Source organism: Podarcis pityusensis (assembly GCF_964106645.2).
Source record: "Podarcis pityusensis genome assembly, chromosome: 13".
Lineage (NCBI taxonomy): Eukaryota > Metazoa > Chordata > Lepidosauria > Squamata > Lacertidae > Podarcis > Podarcis pityusensis.
The window spans coordinates 27,264,310-27,283,385 of record NC_138038.1 but is presented as its reverse complement, the minus strand read 5'-3'; the positions used below and the strand labels follow the sequence as shown (position 1 = coordinate 27,283,385).

General features: G+C 41.8%; 1 protein-coding gene across 18 annotated transcripts in view; it reads left to right on the top strand.

Moving 5' to 3' along the window:
* Nucleotides 1–14,078, top strand: part of MAPT (microtubule associated protein tau) — an 81,591-nt gene extending 67,513 nt beyond the window's left edge. For 15 of the 18 annotated variants that reach the window (XM_080978628.1, XM_080978616.1, XM_080978627.1 and 12 more), the window contains 3 exons: nt 6,791–6,872; nt 8,857–8,969; nt 13,821–14,078. In XM_080978628.1, coding sequence (XP_080834754.1) covers nt 6,791–6,872; nt 8,857–8,969; nt 13,821–14,036 — 411 coding nt within the window. In that variant the 3' untranslated portion in view covers nt 14,037–14,078. The other 3 variants (XM_080978623.1, XM_080978625.1, XM_080978615.1) reach the window with 2 other exon arrangements.
* Nucleotides 14,079–19,076: the final 4,998 nt, after the last annotated feature.

Genomic DNA, 19,076 nt, shown 5'->3' with positions numbered 1-19,076 from the left:
TGAAACACCAATGCTGTCTGCACAGTCAGATAGCTATTGATGATGTGTAGTGAATTAACCTGTTACCAGTGAAAATATGGCTTGATTAAAGCTCCAGCAGAGTTAGCTGTATGGGGATGTGCACTGAGCTAATTGGGTATTGAATTGGAGGCAATATTATTTAAGTGGCTGCCTTCTCAATACATAGTGTTCAAATTACCCCAGAAATTATCCTTTCTGACTCAGATAGTTGATGGAAAATGAAGGTGCAGAGTGTATTGCAAATGGAAAGCTGATTAAAAGTGTGGTGTGTTCATGGACGCATATAATCAGCATTTAAAAAAAAATAAATCAAAATTCTTCATCAAGGAAGCACATGTTCCTTGTTCCCTCAAAATAAAATATGCAAATTAGATAAAATAATGAATCATTTCCCTTAGGCTTACTTTGCAGAATTTATTTTGCTTCCATGATATGAGTTTTCAGGGAAATTTTATTATTTTTAGTGAGGATTTTGGGAGCAGAGGGAAAGGCAGAAAAGGAAAGTGTTTAGTGTTCTGTATATAGTAGAATTGAGGGGGTAGGGGAGAACTGGTATATATAGGATACAGGAGGGTCTTGCAACAAAATGTTGCAGGATATTATTACCTAATAGGAATTCTCTTGTCCAGATTTCCAGCCATGATGCTTTCCTCCAAAACAGTATAAGCTGTTAGGGGCTCAAGCAAGCCAATTCACTCTTCCCCTGCACTTTGTGAATTTTTGTTTTTACAACTGATATGCAATGTTCAGTAGGTTCTTGGTGCTTACTGTGCCAATTGGGTGGGGTGGGGTGCTATCCCTCTTGGTTAGAAAAATTGTTTTCTTTTGTACTTCTATGAACTTCAGGATTTTCTTAAGCAGTCTGGTACCTCTTTGTTGTTTCTCAGTGGCCCTCTTCTTCTGGCTCCATTTCCAAGTTTGCTGTTAGAAGGAGGGAAAATTGAAAGTAAGCACATGACACACAAGCTCTGTCTGCTGATCACTGGCACACCAGCCCAGCCCAACTCTGGTTTCTAAGCATTCCTCTGCAAACAAGAAGAAAAGTGCCTTTCTAAAGGCTGAGTTTTGAAGGTGCTGGAATTTGAGCTTCCAGGTCAAACATTTAGGAGCATGTAATACAGTCATGTGCTTAACACAGACACATCAAAGAATACATCATGCAGTCATAGAGTTGAGACCCTGAGAGTCATCTAGTCCAATGCAATAATTTCATCTAAAGCATCCATGACAGATGGCCGTCCAGCCTCTGCTTTAAAACCTCCAAGGAGGGTCCACCACCTTCCCAGGGAGTCTGTTCCACTGTCGAAGAGCCCTAACCATAATAAAGTTCTCCCTGTTGTCTAGTTAGAAACTCCTTTCTTGTAACTTGAAGCCATTGGATCAGGTCCTATCCTCCGAAGCAGGAGAAAAGAAGCTTGCTCCATCTTCCATGTGACAGCCCTTTAGATATTTGAAGATGGCTAGCATCTCTCCTCCCAGTCTCCTCTTTTCCAGGCTAAGATCTCTAAATCCTTTTCATACGTACTATGAAGCCAGGTGTCTCCCATTTTATATCTGTGCAGCTGTTTCTTCCTGCCTGTGTAGAGCCTTACATTTGTCCCTATTGAAATTCATTTTGTTAGTCTGAGCCCAGTTCTCCAATCTGTTAAGGTCATCTTGAATCCCAATTGTCTTCTGTAGCATTAGCTACCCATCACAGTTTTGTGTCATCTACAAATCAGGTGAGCATCCTCTCAATTAATGTCACCCGGTATGTTTTTCAAAGCAGTAAGGAATATGTACAAGGTTTGTAGCCTGTATTCAGAACAAGTTCCACATACTTTCACAAATGTACATAACGTGCTCACATTAGTTTGGTGTATTGGTTTGCCTTGTTTAAACAATTTGACTCTTTTGACTTGGTGTTGGTATGACTGTATCCTACCACATCCCTTATGTTGATGTTTTCATGTTGTTTTGTCAGCCAAGATAATTGTGGGACATATCAGACAGCAGGGTTTATTTTATGCACTAGTCTGCAGTGGATACATTTCATCTTGAGCTAGCTTTTATAAACAAATTTATATTTTAAAAAGAAAACCTGAAATGCTTTCAAGGGCTATAGCTCCATTCAAGATTAGTAAGGAACACATTATGCGTTGCACTTAGGCCAGCTTGCTGTTGTACTGTTTAATGTACCTATCTATAGATGCCCTATAAGTTAGGAAGGCTTTTTAGTGAAGTTGGCTATCTCCAAATAAGTTTGCACATCAGAATTGTTTATACGGTTTGTGAATATTGCAAAGAGTAGCTGGGGAAGAAAAGGAGTGCACAGATGGGCTTAGATGAAGGCAGATATTGCATGGGCACTTGCACTTGGAGACTGGATTTCCACATTACATAAGGAACCTGCAAAAGTATATTATGCTTTTAAAGTTAGCATTCCCAATTTTTTTCTGACATTTCTTTTATAAATCACGGATAAAGGAAGCCATGATGTATTTTCATTGTGGATTAAAAAATCCTTTTTGCCTTTTTCAAATTTGAAGATCTTTCAGTGACTAGCATTTGGAAGAGGAAAGAAAATTGCAACAGCACTGCTATTTGTATAGTCAATTCTAGCTTAGTCGTGTTCATTAATTTCAGTGGATCTTCTCTGAGTAGAGCTTAGTTGAATAACACCCCTAGTGTTCAGGCACAGGAACTAGTGCTTAGTGCTTTTATTCTAAGCCATCTGTTCAGTGCTCTGTGGGCATTTGCTGTGCTGCGTGAAACTGATGAGAGCTATAGTCCGAGGCTGCCACACCCTGCACAATAAAGTGTATTTATTATTTTACTTATCTTAATTTTTGTAAACCTCATTGTAATTTAAAATGAATGTATATAAACTCACCTAGTGTTGGAGGTTTATGTGAGCTTAGGCTAAATGTGCAATATCCCAAAGTAAAACCCAAAAGTGTTCTTAAGTAGGGGAAAGTTTTCTTCAGTGTCAATCTGAAAAAAAAGACACCTGACATATGAGATAGTAAACACCAAAATAGTACTGCAATACACCATCCTGGGGGTTGGTGTCGAAGGCAATGGAATGGCGTTCTTGTTCTATTTTTAGAGTCAGAGAGCAAAGACTTCTTTGTTTATAAAACATGGACAAATTGGAAAGCCTAGGCTGCTCCCCTTTTATTGCAAATGCTTCTTTGGGATTTATGTGGTAAGTCCATGTGATTTATTTGGAGCAATTCAGACATTACAAAGACACTTGGATCTTGAAGAGTTTTAGATCTGATTCACAGTGATTAATAGGTTTATAGGTATCATTACTTCCCTGTGCTATGATACTAGATGTGGATTCTGTGCAAAACAATTACTGCATTTCTATCTAGTACACATTAAGTCTAACCTATTGACTTTGGCAGGCAAGATGGAAATGTGCTCTCAGATGAAGACAGTTTGCCTAGCAAAATACAGAGTTGAGCTGACTTCTATACCAAATATAAGCAGATTTTTACTGATCTGTGCTTAAGATGTGCTGAACTAGGAAGACAGGCTGCACGTTTTGTGACAAGGTTGAATTGAAAAGCCTCCTGAGATGCATATGCAAGAAGGGTCTACTATAGAACAAAGGCAGAGAAAACAGGTGCCCGTTTGTGTGGTCTCTCCTGATACTTTTTCCTATCTATTTCCCCACCCTGTACCTTATATATGTGTTCATTCTAGCACTAAGCTACACAACACAAATTCCTGATTTCCCACTGGGTGCTTTTCATCCTGTGCTCAACAATGCATACCAAAATATCTCTCCTTCCGTCACAGCTTTCACCAAATGCAAACAGATTAAAAAATACGATAAGAGAAAGGTGTTTACAGAGGAATCTTTGAGATGTCCAGGATAGTTTAGACTCATCTTTAAAAAGATTGGTGGGATCCCAGATCTCAGGATGGTTGGAAGACCTATCAGGACAGCCTGCTCCGGGAGACTGATGGATCCTAAATGATTTTTTGATGGCTTTTGGGAAGAGTTTCCTTTCACCCAAACTGGGCAATCCTGCTGAAGGCCTCATGAGGCTAGGGGCTTGATTCACCCCAAGTGCCCTTCCTCTCTTTGTGGAGCTGAGCTAGCCTCTTCATTTGTGAAGTTGGAAGGAGTGAACCAATGGGGTGACTCGTAAAGTGTTAGTAATAGTAGACTTGCATTTAATCTGATCAACAGATTAGATACTGTACTATAGACTATTAGTGTGCCTAGTACAGTCTACTCTGTGGCCACACTATTCCATCACTATTTTACCAACTGTTCTGGCACTTTCTCGCAGTCAAAGGGCTATTAAATCTTGATTCTTCTACAAATAGGAGGCAACTTGGTAGCTGGCTATGACCAATATCCCAGACCCTTCATGGGCAGAAATGGTTTTACCCACTCTGACTTAGATCCTACAGTTAAGGCAGAGTCAACAGAGGAATTTTGGTATCTGCTTGTTTTGAATACTTTCCCATTTGTACAGCCTTTGGATGTGGACACAATTAATTTTTTTAATCTCCTCTTTGTTTTATGTTGGTTTTAATGTATGTGTCATATATTGTTGTAAGTTGCTTTGAGTTACTTTTGTGAAAAAAGAAAAAAAGCCATTAATAAGAAACATAGAATTGGAGAACTGAGGCCAAGCCCTTGTATGCTTCATCTTTGGCCTTCTTCACTAACAAGAGGTGCTAGAGGGGAACTTTGGAATTGCATGATGGGAGTGGTAAAAGCCTCCTGCAGGTAGGTGTGGTCCCAGAAAACTTAAGAAGAGGTGTTGGCTGGGAGGAAGAAAACACCTCTGGAAACCTTACCTTAATCCCCAGTTTACTGGAGATTTTCCAGTTGATCTCCAGTGTTCTTTTTTGAACAAGATGGCTTCTCAGTTCCAGGGTGTTCTGGATGTAGGTGAGAATCCAGAAACGATTCTAACGGTTCCGAGTAGACTTTCCAAGCACAACATGGAAAGGGCCACTGAGAATTGAGACCTCTAAAATACTGCTTTGGATGTCTAGAAGCAGGACGAAAGTACCCAGTGAGCAGCTGTAAGTTCAAGTTCAGGGGCCTGGAAGAGGTACCACCATCAGATAAAACAATGCTTGTTGTCTGAGAGGCTTACCCTGCAACCTGTTCAGCCATTGCAGGTTGCAGTTCTAAATGCTGAACTTTCCTTTGCCTGGTGGCTGAGAGGATGACAGCCACTTTGACACCCAGTCTGATTTTCAGCAAACTGCACAGGGATGGACTAGGAAGATACTGCCCCACCTACAGCCCACAAGAACCCTGAATACCATTTGCCTCTAGTCAGATTGTATTCCTTCCCACAATGTCATTAATGCTTGTAACCCAATAACCACTAATTCAATTTTATCTGTGCCTTTTGTGCATGTTGTACACTTGCTAGCTTGTGTATGCCATTCAAAGGTTCAGAAATGCTTTGTTTAAATACCTTAGTATTCGTCTCCCTGTACTGCATAGATCACTATTTAAGCGAAATGGTTCAATGTGTCACAATTGTGCTGTGATTGTAATTATTTTATAATAGAACATTCAAAGCAAGGAATATTACACATCCAAATTCTGTGATGGTATTCATCATATCCAAATGAAGCTCTGAAAACTCAGTGCATATTTTTGAGGGCTCGGTAGACATAAGCGAATTTGATGAAATTTCATCAGAAGTTTCACTCTTGCTGTGAATGCATGCTTTAAGAAAATATTTTTGGAAAAAATGAATCTTTTCCACAGTATGGTTTCAGTCTCCATGTTGTTTCAGATACCTTTGTTCTGTTGCAACATTTTGAAAAGATCCTTTTAGAAAAAAATGAACCCTTTCAATACACATTGACTATTTCTGTTGTTTCAGTTTTTGTGGACATAAACCTTAAGTTTTACATCAGAAAAAGGTATTTAATTCTGTTTCTGGTTTTTTATATTTTCTCTGTAGCATATCTTATTTGATTATACCTCTGTCTGCTGACCCCTTTCTCCCTGTCTCACTTGAGCATCTTCCGTTCCCATTGCTTTCCCGCCTCCTTCCTCTGGAGGTGTGATAAAGAGTTTGTGCATGCTGTGGAAATGCAATAAGGATAATGTTGACTATAGCCACATGTGGTGATCTTGCCGGACATTTTAAATCTTTTTAGATAAAAATGCTTGCAAGTATAAAAGAAATGTCTTTTTCATTACCTTTTGAACAACTGATTATATTCTTAAATTCTTAAAATATTTGAACAGAAAGGTTAAATATAAATACATAGAATAGATTTATTATGAATAACTACAGCAATTGGAATCTCATCTAACTTAAAATGAAAATGAAATCCTAAAGTTGAGACTGTGGAATATAGGTATGCTTAAAATAACAACTATGTTATAAACAAGGGAAGAGAGGGGTATATTTTTTCTAAAGCTTTTGGAAACTCAGGTTACAAAAATATGTCATCCAATCTACTTTTCCTGTTATATGATGATCCTTGTTACTTTTCTTTGAATTTCATAAAATCAATCAAAGAAAAAGTATGCATGCCTTTGGTGGGAGATTTTGCTACAATGCGTGCTTTGACTTCACAGTTTCTGGTGGAAAACTCTCCTTCTGCCTGTGCTTGAATGATTAATCTTTTAGACAGCTTTTCAAACTGCTTTTCTTCTCCAGTTGGGTTCCAGTGTGTCGTCTGTCTCACTTTTTCTGCATATCTTGGGGAGACATTCTTTTTCAAGTTGAAATAAATTCCAGCCCCAAACACTCTGTGCACTTCTTTAATTTTGTCCTCACAGGTACAAATTGTTTACAAGCCAGTGGATCTCAGCCACATAACGTCTAAATGTGGTTCCTTGGACAACATTCATCATAAACCAGGTGATGGTGACTATATATGTTTTTTAAAAGTCTTACTGGACTTCTAAAGGGGGTGGGACCCAATAGCTTTTTTTATTCTGCTTTTTTGCAGACATTGACAAAGGAAAGGGGAAAGGAGGGAAAGAAGGACAATGATAGGTAGAAGAGGAAGTAATTACAACTGCGAAATGAAAAAAAGATAGCCTGCATCCCATGTAATGCTTGCCTCTACATTGGTACCTCTAGTTACGTTCACCACCAGTTACATATCCTTCGGAATATGTGCGCAGCAAACCCAGAAGTATTTATCTGGGTTTCGTCATGCACATGCGCAGAAGCGGCTCCGGAACGGATCCCGTGTGCAACCGGAGGTACCACTGTACTAAGTTCTGTCTGAGAGAGAGAAATGTTTGCAAAATATTGGAATTGATCATCTACATGATTTTGTCAACTATTGGTTCACAGGGTTATTCTAGAAAAGCCTAGATGCATGACCAAGATAACATAGTTGCATAACTTTTTAGGTTATTATAAACTTAATATATTAATTATTAATGGGTTAGTACTTAATAATAGGGACGCGGGTGGCGCTGTGGGTTAAACCACAGAGCCTAGGACTTGCCAATCAGAAGGTCGGCGGTTCGAATCCCCGCAACGGGGTGAGCTCCTGTTGCTCGGTCCCTGCTCCTGCCAACCTAGCAGTTTGAAAGCACGCCAGTGCAAGTAGATAAATAGGTACCGCTCCGGCAGGAAGGTAAACAGCGTTTCCGTGCGCTGCTCTGGTTTGGCAGAAGCGGCTTAGTCATGCTGGCCACATGACCCAGAATCTGTACGCCGGCTCCCTCGACCAATAAAGCGAGATGAGCGCTGCAACCCCAGAGTCGGTCACGACTGGACCTAATGGTCAGGGGTCCCTTTACTTTTATCTTACTTAATAATTTCATGTGCATGCCTCCAAAAGCCCTCCTACAGAGGCAAACATGTTGGATCAGATCTTTGATCTCTGGAAGCCCTTCCTAGGCATGGTTCATGGACTTGAGTCCTCTGCCTGTACACATTCTGCTGTAAATTTGCTTTGGGGAAAAAACATTGAAGAAATCTGGATGTCACAGCAGATGCATATAGGCCTATTGGGGGCAACCATCTAACACACACATGTTAGTACATACATTTGTGCTCTCTGAGCTATTTTGTCCAAGCGGCTGGTACAGAAGCCAGTTGGCACCAGGCACAGTCTACCTGCAAATGTAATTGATAAGGCCTTTTGTTGCTTCCTTTGTTCCTACGGATGGAGGCCATGAAAGAGAAAGGGAGGGAGGGAGGGAGAGAAAAGGGGACTCTTTTTAAAGAGTGGGTCTCATCAGACTGTTGATAGTATTTATCACCTTGGTATATTAGGTACGTATAAGCTTGCTAGCATCTAATTTAAAGTATGCCCTATAGTGGCATGTTCAACTGTTGCCATTTACTTTCTATACAACTGAGTTGCATAGTCAAGTGAGCAAGCCACGTACTGGTGACAGGTGGCAAACAAAACACCTACCTGACAATATTCCTTCTCTATAGCAGTAGCTTACACACTGAGCATCCACCAAGTTGATCCAAGATAATTTTTTCTCAAGCTCATCCAACCCAGCATCCTCTTCTTTTCTTTTAGCTCTTGCCTGCTAGTATTTCATTATTTTTTTCACTATTTTGCAATTCATTCAGCTGGCATTATTCTGGACCAACTGCTTCCATTTCTAATGCTGAAAGGGAGCATGGACATGTAGTAAAACTTGAGCAGTTTTATGAGATCAAAGTATATTTGCATATTGTGTGGAACTTGCCTTCTGCTGTGTGAACTTGCTGGGTTTTGTTTTTTGCTTTCTAGGCTGTAGAATTTATTATTTACTTGCACTAAACTCTGAGGATAACAGGCCAAATCCATGACATTATTTTCTCCAAATCTTGTACACACACTTTTTAAATATATTTGTTAACCCTGCCTTTATTTGTCCTCTAGGTGGTGGGCAGGTGGAGGTGAAATCTGAGAAACTGGACTTCAAAGATAAGGTGCAATCAAAAATTGGGTCATTAGACAACATCACCCATATGCCTGGAGGAGGAAATAAAAAGGTAAGCATTCTTCCTCTTGCTGTTTTCTGTGCATGAGGGGAAAAGCTCATCAAGTTAATAACAGGTAGCAGCATCTTTCTCAAGCCCTGCTCCCCATCAGTCTCTTATATTGCTGCTTTGAACCTTGTTTTTTAAGTCCCCTGTTTTCCCCATGCATTTTCTGTATGCTTCTCTAATGCCTACTAAATACCTATTACATTTGCCAGACTAACAGCAAAGGGGTAATTGCTTAGCATCATTCTCCACTTTGTTCCAAAAAAGGGAGCTGCCTCAAAGACTAAACTATGTGTTACATGCAAAATCACTTATTGGAGCTGTGATGCTGATCTTCCCCTCTCCAAGCTGAGGTGATTGAGAGCAGAAAAATAGTGTGGGAAGGAGTGTTCAACCCTTTTCCCCACACTGAACACGCCCCTCCCCCTGGAGGTTTAAAGCATGTTTGTACATAACATGTGGTTAGTTCCTTAGCAGCTGCCCACAATGATGGCTGAAGTGGGGTAGGACTTGCCCTTCAGAAGAATTCTGTCCTTCCATACTCTCCAAGAGGCACCTGGGGGGTGCGTACAGACATACCTAAAAACAAAGCTTGTGGGCTCTGAAAGCATTGCCATCATGTTATTGCCAGACAAACCTGTTGCTGAGTTTGGAGAAAAGAGAGTTGAAGCAAAAACTGACTGACTGCAGTGTCTTGTGCCGAGCCCTGCTGAATCTAGTCCTGCATTGCATTCCCATAGTGGCCAACCAGGTGCCTGTGAGAAGCTGCAAGCAGGCCCTGAATGCAACCATTCTCCCAACTTGGGATTCCTGGCTAAACTAAATGAGAAAGGGAAGTTGGGTGTTCCCGCTTGTTAGTTGGTAGGTTGGTGGGCAGACTTACTGGTGTGGCGGTCAGGCAAGCACAATGTGGGGGGTGGGGAGGTGATGCGTGCATGGGGCAGCAGCATGTTACATCAGAGACCTCCTTCCCTTTTCTCATTCCTAGTTCCTTTTGTCATGCATTGGTGTTTCCAGCTTTTCCTCAAGTGAGCATGCCTGTTGCTAGACTGTTTCTTTAATGAGTGCATTTAATGAGCCTGCCTGTTGGTAGACTGTTTCTTTAATGAGTGCATTTGCTATCTGCCAAGATCTTGGAAGGAAATTCCTCTCCAACTAGGGATATAAGTTAGGTTGGCCTTGCCGTTGGAGGTACAGGAGAAGTTAGTCTTTCTAGCCAGCGATCCTACTGATTAAACAGAGGGAGCTTCACGGTAAGTTCAGTTTCCCCTTTAATCACACAGCTATATATCATTGGTGCTTTACATAATTTTTTTTAAAAAGCAGAAAGTCTAAAGCATGGGGAAAGGGCAGCAAGGAAGGTGGTGTTTGCAATGGAGGTAAGTATGCCTGTTGATTTGCAGCATAAAGGAGGGGGAAACCAGGCTCACATCACTGGAGAAATTAACATGTTGGCTGCCATTTTTAGGTACGTCTGTATGCGCCCAGAGGGAGGCAAAGGTTTCAAATGGAGCAAGGAGGAGGAGGGGTCTTTGCTTGCTTGGCTATGTTTGCTACTACAGTCAAGACTGATGTCTGATGCTGTGGTCTAGATATCATTTTGATAAGGTACACTTGAGGCCTTTTAAAAATTTCACAAAGCCCCTGCTTTGCTCTCAGAAGGCCCTTCTCAACTTTTTTTTGTTTAAAAAGAAAGGACCCATTGACCATTACCTGCTCACATATTGCTGGTATCCAGGTTGCTGAGATATTTAATGTGGCAGAGCAGCCTGTTCTGTTGGTCCCTCTATAGGATGCAAATACTGCCAACTGGAGTTGTCCTTCCAGAAAGACTGATAAAATGATGAATCAGCACAGTAATTCTGTTAAGGTGGACCTTCCCCATTGAGGTCATATAATATACTTAGAAGTTAATTGCACAATTAGCTGTTTTCCTTGGACCAGGCTTGCCTGCTTACTGTGCATCTGGGAATATCAAGTCCCTAAATCATTCCACTTCAGAATAGGATTGCCAGCTTTTCAGCTGGCCCCTATATGTGTGCCTTTAATAGCGGCTTAATGTACAAACATTAACAGGTGGTGATATTCATTTCCATGCTATGAAAAGGTTTGCCCGCTGCTCTCTGTGTATCAAGCTGCTGTTAAAAGCACAAGAGCAGTCCAGACTGGGTTATTTTTCCTCATAAATTGGCAACCCAGTTCAGGCAGCTTATGCACAAAGAGCCCTGGAGCTATCAGCAGGGATGCATCATCGGTTTTGAAACCCCATTTGGAGAGTGATTCACGTATACCAGTTAATTCTGTTTGTTTGTTTGTATTTGCCTCATCTGTTGTGCCTGTCTTGGGGAGGGAGGCTCTACTCACATGCATTTCAGCCCCTTCCTCTCAGACGCATCTCATTTTAGTAGCCTTAGAAACCTTTCTAGCTCTCATTGGCTCCTTCCAGTGAATGTGCTGGCTTCTGATGGAGGAACTTCTCCGCTTCCTTATCCTTCTCTCAGTGTCATTCACACATCTGAGCATCCACCTCTTTTCACTCCCCCTCTCCCCTCTTTTTCTGCATTTCCTGGACCACAGTTGGGCTTTTGTAGGTATCAGAGAAGGAAAGCCTTGCAGGCACTGTGAGCATAAGTATGACTTTTGACCCACTTGGATGGCCCTGTGCTCCAGGCACAGGAAGAGGAGTCCATGAATAGCAAGCGGCGTGATGAACATAGTTAAAGGGGGCAGAGAATTAGTGAGAGCGAGAAGGTTTAATGTCAGGGATAGCACTGTTCTCTCCCCCACTGATTCCCCTCCCCAAGAGACAAGTTTAAACTTTGGAATAGTTCCATTATTATATTCGCTATCTGCTCAGGCTTGGTGACCATTCTGGAGTTGTGCCCTGAGACAGCCAGGGCATCTAGAAGGAATCCATTCCTGTGATAACGAATTCTGCTAATGAAGTGTGAGCATCTGTTTTTCTTGGGAACGGTAAAGAATATGGAAAACACTACAGAGGTCCTCTGTTTTAGTAGCATCCCTGCACCAGCCATCACCAAGCTGTATAACTTCATCTCACAATAAGTTGTTGCTTTAAGCAAAAAACCCTGCTGTCACCACCTGATAAGAAAGGGGAGAGGGATGTAGACTCTAGATACCCAGGCCTCTAAAGACTTCTGCTTCTACAACTGTGGAATGGGGGTCTGCATAAGACCCCAGCTACCCCTGATCATTTGCTGGTGTTCCTGGGATTGCTTAGGGGTCTGGGAAGACTCCTGGCTATCTCTAATGTAGTGGCCCAAAGGCTGTAAACGGAGCTCTTTTTCCTCCGCAGAGCCCTTAGTACTTAAGCAGGGAGTTGAGTAGGAGGGCCCAGGTACAGGCTCCAGCCCACCTCCTCAGCACTTCTGGCTAATGAGAGAGGAGATCCAGAGGATAAAGGTTGTATCAAAGTTAAGGCCTTCTGAGAAGATCTATTTTTTTTATTTAAGAAGGCACCTATGGCGACAACAGGAACATACAAAGGCAAGAATTAAACCTGCTTTTTTGTGAGGGCAGAGTTAAGATTGGAAATTGGACAAAGCTTTCTTCCCTACTAGAATTATTTTTTGGTAAAAATCATTTGACCCTGCTTTCCAGAAGAGGAGTTAACCCATGCCTGTATGTTCCACTCTCTGCTGACTGACAATGGCAAAATTCATCAGCCATCTGCTGAGTGGTATGAGACATATCGGAGTGCACACCATCTTTATTCGCTAGCTCTTGCATTCTCCATCTCTGGTTCCTGTACCTTCTTCTGCACACTGCAGTTATATTCCTGATGCTCTGTCCTCCTCCAATTCTATATGTCCCTCCCTCCCCATTGAAGATTTTTGGTTTCATGTCATCTTATTTGACGATGCTATTTTGCATCCCACTGACCTTCTCCACCCACATGCAGAGAGAGAAGGGCAAGGAAGACACGAACGGTGCTCAAAACTGCCCCAATAAGACTGGGCCTCCTTCCCCCATCACGGAGCCCTCCATCCCTGAGGAGAGCCCACTCCCCGACTTGCACCCATGTGATGCCAGTAAGTAGTTACCTGTTCTCATGAGCTTTGTGAGAGCCAGATGGGAATCAGATACCCAGAGCTTGGAGGGTGTGGGGTGGGAAGGCATCATACTAGTTTTCTCTGATTTTGTTAGATTGAAAACCTGATGTTCTGTACTAACCCTAGCAGCTTAATGTGAAAAAAACCCCTATACGATAAAAATATTTTGGACTATCAGACCTCTATCACCATCTCACCTATCTGCAAGATTGGCTGCTGGGATCTTTCATCTGGCATGGTTTCAATATAAAGGATGCCCAGTTTGATAGGAGACTCGACTTCTTTGCCTGAAAACATTCATAAATGTATTTGGATAGGTCACCTTTTCATAACATGGTAGTACAATTCTGGGAGAAGCTGCTTTTGAAAGCAGTTGACATTTTTGTATGTTCCATTTCATAGGCTTATAGCACACAGTTTGCATACAACTTCTGTCTATAGGTTGTATGAAGCAATGTAGGATTCCTAGATCAAGGAAACATGGATATCATTATTTTTTTTAATTTAAAAAAATGTCAGCCAAGCAAATGCGTGGGACTGCCCTTATAACAACACACTAAAAACCGAGAGCCTGGATTTTCCTAATTCTGAGCATACATCAGTGTTTTGCCAAAGCAGCGGCGATGGGGAGAAGAGGAGCTGCGGCTGAACGAACCACTTTGGCATACCAGTCAAACGCTAGTGAAGGTATAGCTGAAGTGGGTGGTGGGGAAACAGCATCAACCCCCTCCACTTTTCCCTGTCCTGCTCTCTTGTCCTGACCTGCCGATGTCTCTCATTCCAGATTGAGAGCCACAAGCTGACCTTTCGTGAGAACGCCAAAGCCAAGACTGACCATGGAGCTGAAATTGTGTACAAATCACCCACTGTATCTGGAGATGCCTCCCCACGGCGCCTTAGCAACGTCTCCTCCACTGGAAGCATCAACATGGTGGACTCCCCACAGCTGGCCACATTGGCCGATGAAGTGTCTGCTTCCCTGGCCAAGCAGGGCTTGTGATTGTGTTAAAGTGGGTGGAGAGAATAAGAAGAGAAGAATCCACTCTGGCCTTTCTTCCTCTGTTCCGTTTTACATCTTCATTCCCCACCATTCCTTAATTTATTTCGTTTTTTATATTAATGGGCTAACTCTTTTAATCTGGTTCCCTGTCCCCCTTGCCATTTATTCATCTGTGGTCTCAGGATTTCAAAATTAGTAACAGTATGAAAACAAAGATTTCTTACTATATCTCAGTCTAGAGAAAGACATCATTTCACCACTTGCTCCTAAACAAAAGGAAATGTAATTGTTAGGAAAATTTGTGCTGCATAGGATATAAGCTTGAGAAAGCGGGTTAGTATCTGCCTCTGTCGATGAGCAGCAGCTAACCAAGTTTGTCCCCATGAACAGAGAAAAGAGCCTATATTGCTGTGGGATTGTTTAGTAACCTTCTTCAAGAACACCTGCTGTTTTGCATTTTGTTACAGGTATGTGTGATAGTGTAAGTCTAAAGCAGATATCAACTGCATACACAGGATTTGCAGTGTGAAATATCCCCTACTTCAGTCCTCAGGGAATTAGTGTTCAGAATCTCATCTCTGCAGGGGGACATGTTTCTATGCTGGGAAGGGGGCAAATGCCCAATTTGCCACAGGCATATGCCTTTTATTTTAAGTTTTCTTGAATGGGGTTTGACTAGAGCCATACCACTGCATGCGAGGGCCAGTGCATTGGCCTGATACCTTTGAATTACAAGAGCAAACAGCATTGAAATCCTGCCAGCTCCCTCAACTATGGTTCAAATGATGCATACTGAGGAGCAAGGTGACGCTTGCCTCATGCGATTCTCCTTTGGGGACACTGTTTTTGCAAATGTAGGGACATTAAAAGCAATTTTTCATACTATTTGACCATTACTACCACTTTTCTCCCCTCTTCCACTTGCCTGCCTTCTTTCTCATCTTTCCAGCCTAAAAAATGCCACAAGTTCCATGCCCGTCTCTTTGCTCTTGCCGTAACATTTGCAGGTTGGCTCAAAGGACTTGGTAGGCGTTCTTGGGGGAGGGGAGCAAGGAGGTTTGTGGGTTTCAGATTTGCTCCTTGTGTTCAGTCCGATAAGCATGGCTGTTTCTCTTGGTTTTCATGACAAAATTGTGGTTGTACGTAGAAATTTGTGAGGTAGAGGTGTGGTTCTAGGGTTTTTTGTTAAATGAGATAGGTGCACTTAAGTGCAAGTGCATGGGGGAAGAAGGGTAACTTCCTGGAAGGGCGTGCATGTGGGAATAGGTGCACCTTTTAGAATCAAGAGTCTTTCATAATAGTTGCATATATCTGATGCTCTCTTCATCGCATGCATGTTTGTTCCTCAGTACGTGCATCTGTGGAAGAAGCATCACAAATCATAGACACCAAAAGGTTTCGTTATCACCTCCAGTACAATACTTTTCCATGAAGATTGTTCACCCTTTCAGTTATGAGTACTCAAGCATTGCTCATGTAGTATGAACAAGTCCCCAAACTTGGGTGTGCATGCTCCAAGGGAAACCTACAGCACAATGCAACCAGCAGGAATCTATTTCCCATATTTTCTGAAAAGGTGCCAGAGAATTCAAGTTTTCACAGGTGGGGGGGGGGGGGAAGAGTCCAAAACTAGCACACTGTGCAGAAGTGTCTGAATAATGACTGTTTCTGAACATAACCTGCATATGTGTACTGGCTCAAGAAGCTATCATACTAGCAGAAAGAGCTCTTTCCCTCACCTGTCAAAGTTGGAAGACTAATTGCATTTGTAGTACAGATTCCAGGGTCGTCCTTACAAACCCTTCCCCCCCCCCCTTGCTGTTTAAAAAACATTTACGGTACGAGTTGTAGCTGTGCATCTACCTAGGCTAAGTGAAAATACTTTAATTTCAGAGAGTACTTTGCCTTTTGTGAATGGCTATTCCTCCCTGTCACTGCCTTTATCATCTGATAGAATCCTTCTCTCTCCCCTGCCCTCTCAAATTTCCATCCTTCAGATGTAAGTTCCCAAGCAACACAGGCTTTGCAAAACATAGCCTAGTTTATTGGAGTACTACCTGAAACACCGAACAGCAACAGAGCTCCTATTAGAATTATGACACAATCTATTGCATGAACGGTTGTAAATAATACAGATTTTATAAGGCAGTCCCACCACCACTTATACATTACACAGTTGGAATTGTCTGGATGTGTTTGGAAATTTCCAAGTGAGAGGATAAGATGGTTTCAGTAAAACAAAACACACAAACCCAAGAAGCTGGGGGGGGGGGGGGAATCTCAAATTGATAGCATACATGGCTTTTTAACAGTAAGTTCACAAATATGGCAACAGAGGCCTGATCCTCAGAGCTAGGTCCAATAAGGAACTGTGGTGTAGGTTTACAGCATAGTATTTAAAGCTTGGCAAGGCGTATATTATCTGAGTTTGTCAAACTGATGGTGGTGGTTGGTGACTGGGTGGCAGCCTCTAAGTGCACCAGGTGTCTTGTCATGGGTGCAGAGGATTCTGCAACAGATAAGGATCATAGCATGCAGAATTAGAATCACAGAACTGTAGAGTTGGGAGGACAGTGCTCAGAGTGATTAGGAATTTCATCTTCCTGTTCTCTCCATTTCCTCAAATAGTCTTGCTACCCAACATGTGCATCTGTCTTTGTACCAGGGTGGGGAATCTGTGGCACTGGAGGTGCTGTTAGTCCACAGCTCCCATCATCCCTGATCATTGACCATGTTGTTGGGGACTGGTAGGGAGTCAAGTCTACCTTCTTCTGAAAAGCTACTGGCTCCGCACCTCCATATGATGGTGGACTCAACTCCCCATCTGCCCAAGCCAGCAGAGTAAATGTTCAAGAATAATGGAAGCTATAGACCAACAGCAGCTGGAAGGCCACAGCCCCACTGCTGCCACATAATTATTCCAAAACCCCACACCATTGTGAAACAAATCTTCTGTACCCTAACCAGAGCAGCCTTTGTACAATGCGACAGACCTAGGCATTCAAGGATATTGGAGGAATGTTTGTGGAAACTGCAGCTGCTCAAAAGAAACCCCAAAGTGGTAGAGAATATTTGGGGGGGAAACTTGCAAAGCGGGCTTCTATTTCTAAGTGGTGGTGAGAAGAAAAATCTTTAAAAACTTTCTTTGCATGTTTTTCTGAGAAAATGTCTGATGCAGTGTTCAAATTTCAAGCCGACGCCGGTTTCTAAACTTAATACATTCCTTGTGAGATAAGACACCTTGAAGATGGGCTGTGTGCATGTGTTTTTGTCCTTGTTAGGCTGAGTCGGGACTAAGGCTTTCTGCTTTAGGAGTACCACCTTGTAAAGTCTGTTGCTGCCTTTGCTTGCTTATTGTTTTGAGCCATGGATAAAATCAGTTCAACTAATTGTTGGGAAGTACAGTTTGTCCATTGTTTCTGTAAGCAAAAGTATTTTGTGCAATGAAGTAAAAAAAAAAAAAGTTGAGTAAGTTGTGACTAAGATGGAGGATGGGATAGCATGGGAGAGGAACCGATTGGGTTCAAGAATGTTACTTTGTTGGCTATATCACTGTACTGCAGTACCAATGTGGTAGCCAGGGTTCTTCAGACAGATCAGCATATTGGTCACCTTTCAACAATTTTCAATAACTCTATGATACTGTATTTAAAAATAAAGCCTGCAGTTGTATTACTTTAGGATGTGAGGAAGCTTAATATGCTTGAAGTCAACAAATGTGAGATTTTCCCACTGAGCGCATATACCATTCTTTTCTGTTTGCATTAGGGGATTGAGCTAGGGCTGGAAAAACGTCATCTTTTGTCAGTTTTTGTATTGGCTTAAGCTGTAAATAAAACAATAGCCCTCTTTATTCAGTATGAAGCAACAAAAACAAACACAAAGTTATATTTGAGATCATTTGACTCCTTGATTCTCCTGAATATTAACAGCCCTTGCCTTCATCCATTTATTTCACTGCTCAAATCTTCCCCTTCCCCAAGCATAGGATCAACCATTGAAACATTGAGTTATTTTCCCCCACCCCAAATTTAGCCATCTCCCTAAGTCATAATATCTGTTTTCAAACATGGATTTTGATTGTGTCTTTATGGCTCATTTTAGGATGCATAATGGCATCAGTTTTATAGAGGGTTAGACCCATGAGGGTTCCAATCGAGGGCCATGTTGAATTGACTGGCTGGTGTCTTGTCTTGGTATATAAATATACATATCTAGGGGGTTGGAAAAGTGTTAAAATTTGACAGATGAAAATCATGGTTTTGAAAGTTAAAGAGGAAAAAAAATGGGCTTTTTGTCATGAACTTGAAAGTATGAAAAAGGGACAATGGAGTTTGGAAGACCCAACAAATTCCCTTTTAAGTTTCACGGGGGTGGGGAAACGGGGTGGGAGGGGGTGGGAAAGGAGTAAGATCTCCATATGATCATCCTAGCTTAGCTACCTGTCTGTGACTGTCCATATTGTACTTGTGTGTTATAACAACTGGTTTACACCGACTTGCTGTAAAAGTGAATTTGGAAATAAAGAATTCATTACTACAATATTAAACGAGCTTTGCCTTTGTTGGAGGGATATGGTGGCGATTGGGGTAGTGCAGAAGTCACACCGTTCTTGCCGCAACTAACAGACAGATGTTTGTTAGCACTGTTCCAGTTTCATACACTTAGGCCTTTGTAAATTCTTACCACATCATTAAACTGAAAAATGTTCCTGTGAAGATGGTACTTCCAGAATTCCTGTTTTTGCTTTCATTCACTTAAGCTGAATTATCATCTGGACAAGACACTCATCCCCTCTATAACACTATAGGCATGGCAAGACCTTTTTGTATTGAGGGCTGTATTCACCCTTGGGTAACTCTCCAGAAATCAAGTGGCTTGCATCCTCACCAGGCTGCAGGGCTAGGCAGAAAGGTATCCACCTCAGCACCATGGCTACCACCATTTTATTATATTCTGGGGGAAAGCCTGTCTTTGAAAATGCTAGTTTCAAAAAAGAAATTTTAAAAATGGTGATTTAAAAGTTTAGTCACATTCTTA